This window comes from Notothenia rossii, assembly GCF_949606895.1.
Source record: "Notothenia rossii genome assembly, chromosome: 11".
In the NCBI taxonomy this organism is placed as follows: domain Eukaryota; kingdom Metazoa; phylum Chordata; class Actinopteri; order Perciformes; family Nototheniidae; genus Notothenia; species Notothenia rossii.
Window position 1 is genome coordinate 9,873,100 of NC_136910.1, and position 15,804 is coordinate 9,888,903.

Consider the following 15,804-nt stretch of genomic DNA (forward strand, 5'->3'; position numbering starts at 1 on the left):
TTTAATAGACGTACTGCGTTTTTGTGTTATCTTCAAAACATGCTTGATGCCTTTGTTCAGTTTTCCTCGAGTCTCTCTCCTTTATTATCTTATACCCCCCCACTCCAGTTTCCATTTACACTTTTTCTGAAGCACACACACACACACACACACACACACACACACACACACACACACACACACACACACACACACACACACACACACACACACACACACACACACACACACACACACACACACACACACACACACACACACACACAGACACAGACACACACAGACACACACACACGTGTATGTTATGGTCCTACCGTATTAAATCGATGCCATGGCAGAGACATGCATGAATGCATTAACATAGCAATATAATGCATAAGCCTCCAGAGATGCATGACTCCCACTCCTTCATGCAAACAGCTCATGCCACACACACACACACACACACACACACACACACACACACACACACACACACACACACACACACACACACACACACACACACACACACACACACACACAGCAATGAAGAACAAACAGCCTGCCAACTCTGTCAAAAATGCCCTCACAGTATTTCTGAATAAATGAAGCCCTTATCTTTTTGGGCTTTTTCCCCACTTCCCTCCCTCCTCCTTGTCATATCTCCACTCTCCTGCCTCCTGTTTATGAGGATTGAAAGTCTCCTCATTAAAAATGCATTGTCGTTACGTGCTCTCTCCACACCAATTATGTCAGGGATGGGTGCTGGTGCTTCAGTGAAAAACAGCTGACCACAACGGAGTCAACAATGGCTCTGACAAGAACAAATGACATCAGCGGAGCAGTCGGCCCGCGTTATACACAGACGACAAACACAGACGGGAATGGTTTCAATTCAATAGGATTTATTGCATTGAGGTACAATTCATAAAAGCATCAAATAGCAGAAAATAATCAACACCTGCTCTGTTTGTGTCTTGGAAAAAGGGAGACACAACTAGGCATTTATGCATTTTATACAAACGATACAATGTTGAATATTCTTTTACATAATTTTACGCAATTTATTACAGAACATTAATTAATTATACTTCTTGTTTTAAATAAGTCAGTTTAGGACCCTGTATATATTCAATCTATTTCTTTATGTATTCTTTATTCATGAGGATATTGCACATTAAATCCAAATTTCTGTAATTATGGAAGTGTTAGCCAGCAGGCACAATGTCATCCCTGTGGCCAAATGTTCTTGAACCAATGAACCGGTTTAGAAATACAAACAGAGAAAGACCCTGAAGACATATACTAACTACATGTTTGTTTAAATGTTATTAAATCATTCAGAATGTACAGAGAAACAGCATTTCAATTAAAACAACAGGGGTTTTGGTTTCAGTTTAGTCAGCTGTCAGTTGTTTTTAGCTGAAACTAACTTATCAATTTTAATTTGTTCGCTAGAATTCAATACCTTACTACATTAATAAGGCAGTAGCTCAATAGTGGCTCAGCTAGTCTTGCCAAAAGCTAGCAAATAGTTGAGCGCAGTAGCAATGGCAGTGAGCGGATAGCTCCGAGTCCTAACATGACTCATTAATGAGACCTTTCGAGGGATTTAATGTTCTGGGCAATGTTTTTTCTAGAGTTCAAATGTTTAATGTATGTTTACTTAAGTCAGTTATGTTTAAATCACAAACCTACTTATTTGTTTTGCATTTCTTTTCACTGAAAAAGACTGCATTGTTACAAGGTCCCCAATTATACTATTTTTTAACAATATATTATAGGTCTTTGGCTCGAAATACCAAACAGATCATGCATTGTATAGCATGTCGTAAACCCCTCTGTTTCAGCCCTTTTCCAAAAGTTCTGATTCTGTGTCTGTAGCTTTAAATGCTAATAAGCTGTTGCTGGCCACGCCTCTCTGCAGAGTGATTGGTTCAAAGAAACACAATAGGCGCATTCACACCGCAGTACTTTTCCCACGAAGGTTCATGAGGACTTAGTTCATGAGAACTCTTTAGTTCTCAAGAACTAAATACAGATCGCATTCACACCGGAATAAGTCCCTGGGGGTGGATTAGGCAAATGAAGCCGCTGACGTCACTTCTTCTTCTGCTTTGGGTTTACTGGCAGGCCGCAAACAACTTCACGGCGTATACTGCCACCGGAAGTCCCCGGGGTTGGGGACTGGCTTCAGAAGCTGCTGGGCCTCCACGTTTCTAAATGATGCCGAAGTAACAACATACTTATACCGGTTAGTAAAAACCATGAATTAATGCTTGACAAGTCTGCAGACAAGACGGCAGGCGAAAAACCTTTTAAAATGCTTTTTTTCTGAATGGAGATCGGGTCGACCAGGCTAAGCTAACGTTGTATATGCTCATTCCACACTCATAACAACGGCCTACAGACATAAATAAACCAGCGACTGTATTCGCCATGACACAGACAGTCTGTGGTTTGTTCTTGTTTAACTTTTGTCCAGTTTCTGAAGAGATATGAGGAGCTGTGATTTCTGTGTGCTAACTGCTAACAGCTAATGGCTGATGTTTTCTGGTTGAACGTCAGTGACGGCAGGCTGAGATCCTCACCGCTGATTGGCTTCCGCGAGAACGTGTCACGCGAATTTGACGCTCGAGTTGAAAAAATTGAAGTCTTGCGTTTGATGCAGCACCGTTCAATCGCGTGATTCGCGCCGCTTCCACCGCTTCATGCTCGCCATCGGAGCGAATTCGCGTCTGTCCGCGTCTCTGCATTGACTTTATATGTAATCACGCCGCCCCCAAACATCGCATCGCGTCCGGTGTGAACGCAGCATAACACCTCCTCATCACTCCACCGCTCCCATGTTTTCTTTTGTGTTGCCATAAGTTAGTCTCTCTGCGTTTCTGCGCTGGGCTAATGCTAATGCTAATAATGCTAATGCGAGGATAATAAAATGGCGGCTTCACAAAACGTTTTGGGAGTTTTACGGGGCGTGGTTTGCATTCCGCCCAGCCAATCAGACATAGGAACCTTTTTCTCCCACGAAAGTACCTGCTCTCTGGGGCCAGTGTGGTTGATGGCGTTGAAGACCATTATGAGGACTTTATAGTTGATCCGGTGTGCTAAAGGGAGCCAGCGGGGTGAGTGAAGGATGGGGGTGATGTGCTCTGATTTGTGTGTTCTTGTGAGTATCCGGGCGGCACAGTTTTGTACATATTGTAGTCTCTTTTCTGGAATGCCCGCAAGCAGAGAATTGCAGTAGTCAATGCGGGAGTTGATGAAGGCATGGACCAGTTTTTCTGCATCCGGTTTGGTGAGGGAGTATCGCATTTTGGAGATGTTTCTCAGGTGGTAGTATGAGGCTGGGCAGACCGTCTTTATGTGTGCTTGGAATGTCCAGTTTCACACCTGGCTCGCTACAAGTGGGGAGAGGGGAATGGAGTGGCCATCGATGCTGATATGAGGGATATCAGTTTTTTGTGTTTGATGTGACCTTATCACCTGAATCTCGTCCTAGAGCACCTATAGCCGCGTTCACACCACAGTACTTTTCCCACTTTAGTTCCGATATAGTTCCCAAATGTTTTTTACCCCCTTTTTCGTCCCTACCTACAGGAACTGCTAAGCAGAAAACATTCCCATACCTCACGCACACTCAGGTCAGACAGCTCCAATCTCCTGGCTGTTCCGCGGACAAAACTGGTCAGCATGGGAGACCGTGCTTTCTCCTCCCTGGGTCCACGTCTGTGGAATCAGCTTCCAGAGAATACATGGACCTCGGCTTCACTCTCAGTTTTTAGGAAATGCCTCAAGACCCACCTGTTCCGCACCGCATTTTACTGAACGTCCTTTATTTTTATTTTTTAAAACCTTTTATGCTCTTAACCTTTGATTTTTGATATTACCATATTTTATTCAATATGCTCCTTTTAGATATATTTTTATTTGATTTATTTTATTATTTTATCCTTATAGCTTTGTGAAGCACCTTGAGATGACATTTAAAGTGTGCTATATAAATCAAATGTATTATTATTATTATTATTATTATTATTATTATTATTATTATTATTATTATTATAAGGTGGCGGGTATTACCTTGGTTGGTGATTGGCGGATGGCTTCATAAGCCAAAACATCGTTATGACTTCATAAAGTGGCCCAAATCTGATCAGCTCATTTTCAGACAGGTTTTCATATAAATGGCTCAGGACAAAAAGAGAGAGAATCTTTTTTTCTTAAACTGTCCAAGTCTCTGAAAACAGATGGGACACATATTTGTGTATAAAAGACATGAAAAAGTGCATAACAGGTGACCTTTAATAAACCGTAAACTCAAAGAAATGATTGAAGTTCTTGTGGTTAAGGTGGCTCGAAATATACATCTTGAAGTTGTCCTGCCGTGTTTTAAAATAAACATCAAGTTAAATTGAAGAAGACTTAAAACTAAGACCATAAAATGGATAAAATTAGAAGATGAATATCAGTCTTATCTATTGCTACCGAAAAATCCTCAAGAAGATAACTATTGATAGCAAATATAGTTTGTGCTATAAGCTATATGTATAGGCGTATGTTTGCCACAAACAAAATACTGTATAATAAAATTCATGTTAGACATAATACAAAATACCTCTTCTCAAACAGAGCGACATATTGACTGCTTCACAACATGCAGTATGTGTTTCCTATAGATTTGTATAGGGGCATCTGCACTTGCTCAGATAATGAATAGGTTCAAACAGAATAAAAGAAACAATCTGAAAACACCAAGGTCGTCTTTTCTCTGACTCTGCACTGTGTGGCAGCAAGGTCGCTGTGTACTGATCGGAAGGAAAAGGACTGGAGCTTCTCACGGCGTTCAGTCCCAGTGCTCCTTCCGCTTTGTCCCTCATTGAGATGAGATAGTCGGATGTATTGCATGAGTCACTGGCCCATAAATGTGTGAAATAGAAATGCTTTAAATGAAAGGGGATGAAAAGTGTCATGGCAACATTTTGTAAAGAAATGCAGGCGCTGCCAGGAGGGTGACAAGAGAGGAAATTGCATCCAAATAACTGAGAATAAAGTTATAGGAGACAAACAAGACATTTAAAACATTCAGATCCAATAACTGCAGATTTCCTTTGTATGCAGTCACAATGCATGGCTGACACTTACCTGCCAAAAATCAAATAAAGTTTAGGACAATATAAAGTCTCCTGTCTTGATCCAGGTGATTAATATTATTCAACCACACACTTGAGGCGATTGAGTCAATATCCAATAAGATGAAGTATAAACAGCACATCATTCAGAGAGAAGTCCAGACTACCTAAGGAACTGTTTTCGCAGTGTTTCTCTCTCATCTCATGATTGGATAATCCATACTAATCTTTAGGGAAAGCACCCGCTGTAGGCATACAAAATACACGCTTTGATGATATGACTTCATAAGTCCAGACGAGAAAGTGTGAAGCAATTAGCCTGAAGCGTGTGCATCTTTGTACTGAACATCTGCAAATCATCCTGCGTGCTGTCCTTGTTACCTTGTCAATCTTTCCACCTCATCCCCTATAACGCTATACATCCAAAGGCCGGGAGTCTCTGAATAAGACAGATATTATAAGTCCACTCATGCAGGTCTAGATTTGTTTGCTGGAAGAAAAAACATAAAACACATCTTAAAGCTGTTGTCCTCGAAGGAATTCTCCCTCACATGTTGCGTGAGGATATACAGAGAGACATTTAAGATATGTTTGACGGGGGAGTCATTGAGCGAGTGGCTGGAGGAGCAGTAACAAAGGTCAGAGGACAAGTTTACATGAGTGTATGACCAACTGTGACATGTGCAGATGAGTGCGCACGTTAATGTGCATGTTTTATGTGTCTTACATTTTTCATGGTAAAGTAAAATGTATGCAGTACAGTAGTTCTTCCAACTGAGAGGAATACAGCTGACAGTTTATACAATCATGAATATATTGTTTGCTAGGAAAGACCTTATTAGATAAAGCGCTATATTGCACAAAAGTCAATATCATGGAGATTTGTAATAAAAGCAAGCCCGCAGGCTGTGATCAACTTGTGCAAAAAGCAGGGATGAATACAAAATACAAAACTTCAAGACTGGTTTCAGCTTGCTAATTTCTCTATTGAACTTGAGGAGGAAATCACTGAGGGGAGGCAGCTATTAAAGATTTTCGCCTTTGCCCAGCCTGATTAGACAGTAATGACTTCTCACCTTCCTCAAATTACTGCAACCTTTCTTAAGGCCCGGACCCACCAACCTGACAACAAAGAACTGACACAGACAGACCCCGACTGTTGCGTCGCCTCGCGTCTCTGCGTTTTGGCCATGTGTCGCACTGGAACACACCGCAAAGACTTCAGCCGACGGCCAAGAAGCTCGTACGAACTGCTCTGAATAACTCTCCTTACCAGCAGGCGGCGGTAGTTTGTATTCGTCATTCAAAAGAGTCAACAACCGGAAGACAGACTGCATGATAACCTTCTCATGCACTGATTCGCTAGCTGAACAGCCAATCAGTGATTTCTTTTGCCGACTGCCTTTGCCCGCCGATTTTCGGCCGAAAAGGCGTCGGCCCGGCTGAAAAGACCCGACGGTGCGGGACACACCAATCTGAGTAGGGCGTGTCGACGCTCATCGTCGGCCTGACGGCCCGTCCAGCCAGCAGCGTGCGTTGAAGTTTCAACGCTTCTGCCTATTCACTTTGAATGGGTTGACGTCACGCTTCGCCGAACTGCATTGTGGGAGCAAAGCGTAGCTTTTCTCGCGGTGCTCGCTGCAAAAGTTGAGCAATGTTCATCTTTTGAAGCTTCGACGGAAGCGTCAGCCAATCAAATCATATTCCAGTACAAGCTCTAGCCAATCAAACCGCTGCTTGTGTGTCCGGGGCGGGAGATTCAGGGGATTGGTTGTTGGTCGAGCTTCAGACATGCCCGCCGGCAAGCGACAACGCACACCGCTGTGTGGACGGGCCGTGACGCCCACCGACGGCGGTAATCGGCCTGGTGTGTCCGTGCCTTTAGTCCCACTCTTGGATTCAAATCTTTATCTATCAGCATACGCGTGGTGCAAAAACACTACATAGGAACCAGGTTTAGAAACTGTTGACATGGGATCAGTTTTCTACTACTAAGCTGTTCCCAATGAAAAGGGGTCACAAGAACACCTGAGATGTCAGTATATAAAAACAATACATTTAATTTTTTTTGTTTTCCCAAGAGAAGAAAATCTGTTTTGGTCGTATCTGTAAAAACAAATCTTATAAATGGTACCCTCTTCGTAGATGTTTACTGACATTTAGAGAGTAAGCGTGTGGTAGGAGAGGCGCTGTCGACTTCTCAAGTGCACGACCAAGCAGAGCCTGTTATACTTTATCCTATTAGGAGCCAATGAACAAAGAAGGGGGGCTTTGTATTACCTGTGAACTGTTATCAATTAAGCTGCCTGTCCCTGAGTAACATCATCATTGCGAAAGGACCCATTCGGAGAGTGCACATTAGTTAGCCTAGTTAGCCTAGTTAGCATATTCAATGTTAATTTTGTTCTGAACCCTTCTGACTTGTTTTTCCAATAAATGAATCACTGGAAAGTTTTGCCTTCAATTCTTACAAAATATATAATAATAAAAACTATCCGTACAACCTTTTTTTATTTTTTCAATAGAAATAAAATAAGAATTAATGTTAAAAGCTGGTTTAATGCCATGCATACATTATTTATTCATCATAGAAAGCCTCAGGCAGCAGTTTGAGGTGTCATTGCATGCTGTGTTTAAATGTAATTTAGTCCCGGTTGATATTATCAAACACGATAAATGTGTTGGTATTTATTCAGTACTTAAACGTTTGTCGTACATCTTGAGATGACAAGCTTTTTCCTCAGCAATCTCTAAATCTGAGCTAAGGTATAAAGTTGTTAAATGTTTCCTTACAAAGGCAGCATGGCATTGACTTGCTTTCTTTCCCCCCTGCATGCATACAGCCTCAGGTGATTTGCAGCCAGCCACTCACAAAATTCTATTAACACTTCATTGATATGCAAAAAGGCTTGAAAGGGCATCTGAAAATCAGTTTTTGTATGATGTTGGTTTGCAGTCTTTATATAGTCATTGTTCAGAGTGCCCTGCTGAATAAGAACATTTCTTTATTGAATTTGTTTTATACAAACTGTGTCCTTGTGCTGGAAAAGCCTCTGAAACTGAAGCAGTCTGCACTCTTAGTTGATATATTGCACTCCTTGATATATTATTTCTCAGGCAACTGAAAGAGAACGTTGATTAAAACCTTAAACGTGTCCCTAATCGAACAAAGCTGTTGTAAACCTTTCAGCGGTGTGGAAATACTTCACCACATATAGGCAGTATTGCATCTTAAATGGCTTTAACAAGACAGGCTTCAATCATTATCTGGCACACTTGTTTTATCTGGAGATTGAATGCCGGCCTTCATGTGTATGCATTGAGATAACAAGGGATTCAGAGGATTTTACCGGATCTAATCAGTGGGTGACATGTGATGAGAGGAATATTGTTTTATGGAAATACGATGTTAATTGACAGGCAGCAGTGTAACACGTACCAAACAAGGTCCTCATTATGTAAAACCTGATTGATAAACATAAACAAAATGTTACTTGACATTAGAGGCAATGTTTTTTTCCTAATCATCTCGCTGCCTTTTTACATGACGTAAGCTGCGGCTGTTTAATCAGAAAGCCTGTTGAAGTGTTTTGAGAGTGCAGTGTTAATAAATAATAAGTTTGAGCTGCAGAAAGGAGCGGAGACTAAAAAAAGAGGGAACAGAAAGAAGGAATGACGGACATGACAGGATGGGAAGAAGAAGAGATGAGCTGTCAGATAAATGTTTCCGTAGCCGGGAGTAGCTGAGATAATTTCAAATAATTTAAATAGGTTTTTTTTATCTCCCTGAAAATATCTGAAAGACTAGTTATATGAACAAGGGAGGCCTTCTTCAGGAAAACAGTCAAATAATCTAATCATGTAGAAAACGCTTCACCGTAGAGACTGGAATTATTCCGGCTCTGTTGAGATATTGATTTTACATTTCAGGGACACCCTCTTCACTCTCCTAACACTTTTGAAAGTCCTCAGGGATTCATGATTTATTGGAAAAAATAAAAATAAGAGTGCCTTTTGTTGTGGAGAGACACTTATTTAGTGTACTGTGGAGCAATTTGCTTTATAAAGACTATTACACATGACAATCCAGCCATCAAAAAAATATGTTCCTTTCAAACAACGTCTTCAAAATCTCCATTGAAAACATTTGTACACAATCAGTAGGCTATCTCGCCATTTACAACCAACCCTAATGTGTAAAACCAAAGTTTAAGTGTTGACAAAGACAAATGTGACGAGTAACATTAAGCAAAAGACTATCTATTCCAGTGGAGCTTTTCAATCAGAATTGTCCAGCCTGAGGAGTAAGGATGCTTCAAAAGAAAATGTATTAATCGGTCAGGTTACAACCAAGTCGAGTAATTCCTACAACATTAACTTCAAGAGCAACCTTTCGTTATCCTGCGGTGCACTTATGCAAGGCTCACAGGACACATTTCCGAGCAAGGCTGAGAAGAATAAAAAATACATTAAGATTTATGTCCGCATTAAATGAAAGTTGGAAGTCCTGGGAAAGAAAGGTTTTCTGGCTGGTTTGATGACAGGAAAGACTGGGATGTAGTTCAACATTTTGGGAAATAAACTTTCTGCTAGAGATTTAAACAGGAACATTTAATATGATTGATACCACTCTTACACCTGTCTTTCAAACATAAAGCTACAGCAGCAGTATGGATGCATATCGTTGACTTTCTTACGATACCGATACCACTGAACGATACCGATACCACTGAACGATACCGATACTCGACCGATACATATCGTGATACTTTCATGTTGTATAAGGGAAAAATTGAAGCGCTTTGATATAGTTAAAATGTCAAATGAATATTACAATTAATTGTGGGACTTCAACCTTTTAGTACTGAACAAACAATGAAAAACACGTTTGACAACGCGGGCTTGAAGACTGTACATTCCTGTACTCTGATTTTATGTGACAGTAGCAAATGTTTTGAGAGGTTGGATGTGTTGCCACCTTTCCCAGAAATAAACTTCTTGCAGTGGTTACAGACCCCACCATTCAGACTGGCAGTCATATGCAGCCACACGGCTTTCGTGCCGACATCGAGCTATAAAAAAACGAAAACTAACCGAAAGGCTCAGACGTTCGGGAGGAAGGTGAAGGGCGTTGCTTGACAATCAAGCCAATCATCGAAGCTGTTGCAAGACGTGCAATCTGATTGGCTGACGGTTTGGGCATGAGTTTAAGGATATTACGCGTAACTTTATATATATATATATATATTTTAAAAAAAGATAATCTAAAAAGTATTGAAAACCGCGTCTGATTTCGGTACGGTATACCATAGCTGCCAGTAACCGGTATTTCGGTAATACCGGGAACCGGTATGCACCCCTAAGCAGCAGTCTAGCTGAGTTTTGCTTAGCCTGGCTTATCTTAGCCTAGCATATCTTGGCCTAGCTTATTTTAGCTTAGTTTATCTTAGCTTAGTTTATTTTAGCTTAATTTAGCTTAGCTTAGCAGAAAGAAGGGAGAAAGTTAGCCTAGCTCTGTCCAAAATCCATCCAAAGCATACTGAGTTTTACTGAATATCTTGTTTGTTTAATTTGTAGAAAACAAAAACATTAAAATAGTTACAACTCATTGTTTTACAGGGAGGACATGTGACTTCCTGGAGTGTCTGCTGGTTTCCTGTCGACTTGTTGGAGCTAGGAAATAGTCTGGCATAAACAGATACCCCCCGCAGAGAAATGAAGTGAAACCAGAACCCCTGGGTTGATTCAGAAGTAAGAAAACCTGATTCAAAATCCCATAAACTTTTCTACCAACAATGATAACAAAATAAAATGCAGCCTTAAACACAACCTTACTCAACAGTTTGTTATGTATTTAACTACATATACTAAGATAAGGTTAGCATATGTTTAAAACAATCTAATATCATTGTCTGTTCTACATTTCAGTTTTTGGTGCAGCTTTTAACGAACAGCATTTCCCAGAAGCCCTTAATCGTCAGAGCTTGATAAAGGAAGCTAGTCCAGGGGTCTAAATAGTGTCTCTACTTTAAAGAGTTCTCTCCTGCTGACGTTCAGGGTATATCAGTATGTAGTGTCTCTACTTTAAAGAGTCCTCTCCTGCTGATGTTCAGGTGTATATCAGCATGTCGTGTCTCTACTTTAAAGAGTCCTCTCCTGCTGATGTTCAGGTGATTATCAGCATGTAGTGTCTCTACTTTAAAGAGTCCTCTCCTGCTAATGTTCAGGTGTATATCAGCATGTCGTGTCTCTACTTTAAAGAGTCCTCTCCTGCTGATGTTCAAGTGTATATCAGCATGTAGTGTCTCTAATTTAAAGAGTCCTCTCCTGCTGATGTTCAGGTGATTATCAGTATGTGTCTCTACAATAAAGAGTCCTCTCCTGCTGATGTTCAGGTGTATATATGTACAAAGTGAGTAAAGAAAAGTGCTTAAAAATGTTATTTTGTTTGCCAGGTTAACCGTGTACCTCTCTTTTCAGTCTTTATGCTAAGCTATGCTAACTGTCCCTGGTTGTAACATCACATTATTAACAGACAGATATGTTATCACTCCTCTAACTCTCAAAAATAAACAAAATGAGTGTAATTCCCAAAATGCCGGCCAACCGTGAAATCAATCTGCAACCCAAGCAGCAGTCAAATTGAAAATGTCCAAAGTTTTACAAAGACAAACACTTTGACTCAAAGTTTACAGTATATTGTCTGGAAGTTGCAGGAGAAACAGAGCACTAGTGACACATCCGCACACACTCACGTCAGCAATTACAGATTCCCGTATGCGCGCACGCACACACACATACACACACAACTGACTCACTCAGACACTTGTTCCCTCTGCTCCCATACATGCACAATTGCATACACGCACAGCACTAAACACGCATTGACACCCCCATAAACAGCGTTAAATCTCCACCACGTACAGCCCCGATTGTAATCCGCCAGCCAGTTGCTAGGCAACGCTGTAACTTGTAATAGCACTCATGGCCCGCCGCATGTAGGGTGGGGGTAAGGGTAAGGATGGGGGAGCCGGGTGAGGAGGTTGTGAGTTTTTTTTTTTTATTCAGAGGTAGCTACTCGTGGGAGAATGGTGACGGTCGCTGCCACTGATGGAGACTTGATAGCTCCTCCGACCACCAAACCATCTCATCAGCCATCTTGGGACCCAGGAGTCAACACTGAGGCTATTTCTCACATTTCTACAGGAAGTGTTGCCTTGTGAGATGAGGGGCAGAACAGCAGGGACACATGAGCAGACATATCTTGTATTTATTCTTGGATTATGTTCTGACAGGGGTGGGAGATGGGATGGGTGAATCTGAAAAATATGATATATTTAAACCAAACTAGGTCTGCAGCCGATAAGCAACTTTTTCGTGTGTTTTTTAAAACAATGCACATAAATTGTAACCTGGACCCAACACATTATAATAACGAATTGATAGTAGCAGTGCCAACCTCTTTTATTGCTTATTAATTGTTCTTGTCATCTTTAAAAGCTCCATCACCCAAATGTAAATCGGTCTTAAAAAGATATCTATCTTTTATTATCTATTCCTCTCTTTTTTATTTTCTTTATTAATTAATTATTATTAAATTCCAAAAAACAAGACAAATACCAAATATAATCACTCAGATTTCAAGACAATGTCTTCAAATTTCCATTTTCTTATACGACCAACAGTCCAAAGCCCCAAAAACACTAAATTCAGTTTCAGTTTAATATTACAGTTGATAAATAAAACCTCACATTAGAGGTTGGATTTTCATGTGAAAAATTGCTTAAACAGCTAAGCATTATCATTGTAACTGAATTAAAGAGTTTGTTAATCATTTTAGCTCTCCTGAAATAAAAAAACGTATATTAATTTATAAATCCCATCCTGAGCACTCTGCTACACCTTTGTGAGAAAGGCTGGATGTTTCTAATCAAACACTTTCACACTGATAAATGTATCATGTTGGAGGAATTTGTAAATGTGTGTGGACAGGTATTGTCTAATCCACTGGGGAGGAAGGAAGTTCGATTTGGTTGCAAAGCCGCATCGATCATCCTCTTTTGGGGCAGAAATTGCTGCCAACACATCACACAAATGTGATATACTCTTCTGCTCCATCCCTCATAAGAGGCAACCTGGGAGCAAGTTTGTCGGGCTTAGTCAGGCTTCCTGCACCTTCTGCCTGTCGCCAAGCAGCCCTGACCCGACCACCGAAGTGGAGAAGCTGCTCAGAGCTCAACTGTGCCAAAGGGGGCAATTTAAAAAACATTATAATCACATGAGAAGAAATGTCCCTGGCTTGATAATTAGTATAGAGGCGAGTGGAAGATATCTTTGATGTTGTTTGGTTTGTCTGCAGTGCATAATGGGCTTCTTACGGTGGCTGGGAAGTGCAATGGACAATTACAAAGTGTGAAACACTTTAACAAAGCTTGAGACAAATTTACGTTTTATAAAACAAAATTACATTAGCAAAAACACTTTTACCAAGGATAAAACAATTTAACATTAACAAAAACAAATTAACAAAATGCAAAACACTTTAACATTTCCCGAAACACTTTAACATTTCCCGAAACACATTAACATTTCCCGAAACACATTTACAAACCAGAATTAAACCGGAAGTGACGTGACGTGACGTGACGTAACCATAGGACGTGACGTGATTGGCTCAAATTTAAATTTGTTTTGGCGGAAAGACCGAAGGTACGAGTGTGTTTCATATACAGTCTATGGTGTGTTTACGTTCGGTAAACATGTTTTGTCCGTTTTGTGGAAACAACCTGGAACAAGTGACACGGTTTTGCCTTTCGTGTGGAGGATCTCTGGAGTGTTTAAAGGACACGGGTCAGACAGAAGGACCAGATATCTTGCATCATTGCGTGCAATATTTTAATGAAGGTCACTCGTATGCTGTAATCGTGGACATTTTGTCTACCTTTCACGGTGTAAAAATCAGTTTGCGGACTCTTAAAAGCAAACTGAATCAAGCCGGGTTTTACCGCAGAAAGGGTTATTCCTCTCAAATCGCTGTAATTAACGCCATCAGGTTGGAACTTCGTGGACCTGGACAATTGTTTGGATACCGAACAATGTGGCAGGCACTAAAACAAAAGTACAGTCTTCGAGTGAAGAGAGATGATGTTATGAATTTGCTCCGGGAGCTTAACCCTCGAGGCTGCGAGAGGAGATCTCGCAGAAGGTTTATAAGGAGAACCTACCACTCAATGGGACCGAACTATATGTGGCATGCTGACGGTTATGACAAACTTAAGCCATTCGGTGTGGCCCTTTCAGGATGCATAGATGGATTTTCACGTAAAGTACTATGGCTTGAATGTGGTCCAACAAACAATAACCCAAGAGTTATCGCTCAATATTTCCTCAAATGTGTGCGAACCCTCGGTGTCATCCCCATGAGGCTGCGGACTGATTGTGGCACGGAGAACGGAATTATGGCTGCAATTCAGTGTACCCTACGTCACCATCACCATGACTACTACTCTGGAGCGTCCAGCCACATGTATGGCACATCCATGACTAATCAGCGCATTGAGTCCTGGTGGTCCATATTAAGAAAGGGAAGGTAAGTGTTTATCATTATTTTCTATTACTTGCCAACCCTGTCAGACAAACAACATTTGCTTAGCTAAAGTGTATCAGTTTTTATTATAATAGATATAATATATAGCCTGTAGTCTATGACCCAGACTATACAAGGCCTTTCTTTAGAACTTCTTTTTGGCAGAAATAAAGTTAGAAACTGTGAACATCTAAGCGTGGGTTTTGGATTGAACAGCGGCCCCTGAGGGGACGTAGGTTGTGAAGCAAATAAATTATGAAATAGACACTCAATGATTTGTTGTTGATTTTACTGGTAACCTTTTAATGTAATTTGTAGAATTGTTGTATATTGCTTAATAATTCACTTGAAAATATATCAATTTCTATAGGTCTCAGTTCTGGATGGAGCTATTTGCAGACCTCCGAGATGCTGGATACTTCAACGGGAGTCACGAGCATCAGTGCCTTCTGAGATTCTGCTTCGTTGATGTTATTCAGAAGGACTTGGATGAGTGTGTGAGACTGTGGAACAGTCACAGGATTCGCCCTTCCAGAACAGCATCATGTCCAGGAGGAGTGCCCAATGAACTGTACTACTTGCCACACAGGTAATACATTGGTGATGGATTGATACTTCTTTGTGTTTTTATCTTAAATGTAAATAAATACTATATCTTCTATTTAACATAGATTTGGCTCCAGGGACTGTGGATTTGAGATTGAACAGGCAGAATTGGATGCTGTTCCTGAGACAAGCCTGTCAATAGCTCCATGTGGGGACCAAAACATGCAAGAGTACTTGGACTTTGCTATGGAGCACAATGACCTACAGAAGCCAGAGAACTGGGAGACTGCATCAGAACTGTACATGAAGCTGAAAGAATATGCTCAGTTATAAAGTAATCGAAAAGGTATTCAGAAGTACAGTAGCACTGTTTCACCACTCCAAATCAGATTTCAGGGCTCAACAATGCTTGGTTTCATGGTTTGTCAGACTGCATTTACTCTTTCCCCTGTGACGTATCCAAATGATTATGGTACCTGTTCATCCGAAGACTGGTCCTATTTAGAAAAAAGATATTCCCATACATTTTTAAATAAAAACAGCATTTTGAAATGAACA

General features: G+C 40.7%; 2 protein-coding genes across 3 annotated transcripts in view; both read left to right on the forward strand.

Annotated features, from left to right (window-relative positions):
* Positions 1-15,804, forward strand: part of adprh (ADP-ribosylarginine hydrolase) — a 49,030-nt gene that overhangs the window by 19,691 nt on the left and 13,535 nt on the right. Inside the window, exon 2 of one of the 2 annotated variants that reach the window (XM_079657149.1) lies at positions 10,734-10,865. The exons of the other annotated variant lie outside the window; for it this stretch is intronic. The gene's annotated coding sequence lies outside the window, so the exon portion shown is untranslated. The remainder of the gene's footprint in view (positions 1-10,733; positions 10,866-15,804) is intronic. 2 annotated transcript variants of the gene reach the window in all.
* Positions 13,577-15,802, forward strand: LOC307023690 (uncharacterized protein). Its single transcript, XM_079657146.1, has 3 exons — positions 13,577-14,703; positions 15,071-15,289; positions 15,372-15,802. Exons 1-3 carry the CDS (start codon positions 13,850-13,852, stop codon positions 15,577-15,579), a joined length of 1,281 nt encoding a protein of 426 aa, XP_079513272.1. The 5' UTR covers positions 13,577-13,849; the 3' UTR covers positions 15,580-15,802.

Coding starts and splice junctions, on each gene's coding strand:
- LOC307023690 (XM_079657146.1), top strand. CDS start 13,850: ATGGTGTGTTTACGTTCGGTAAACATGTTTTGTCCGTTTTGTGGAAAC. Junction 14,704..15,070: donor TCCATATTAAGAAAGGGAAG/GTAAGTGTTTAT, acceptor CAATTTCTATAG/GTCTCAGTTCTGGATGGAGC. Junction 15,290..15,371: donor CTGTACTACTTGCCACACAG/GTAATACATTGG, acceptor TATTTAACATAG/ATTTGGCTCCAGGGACTGTG.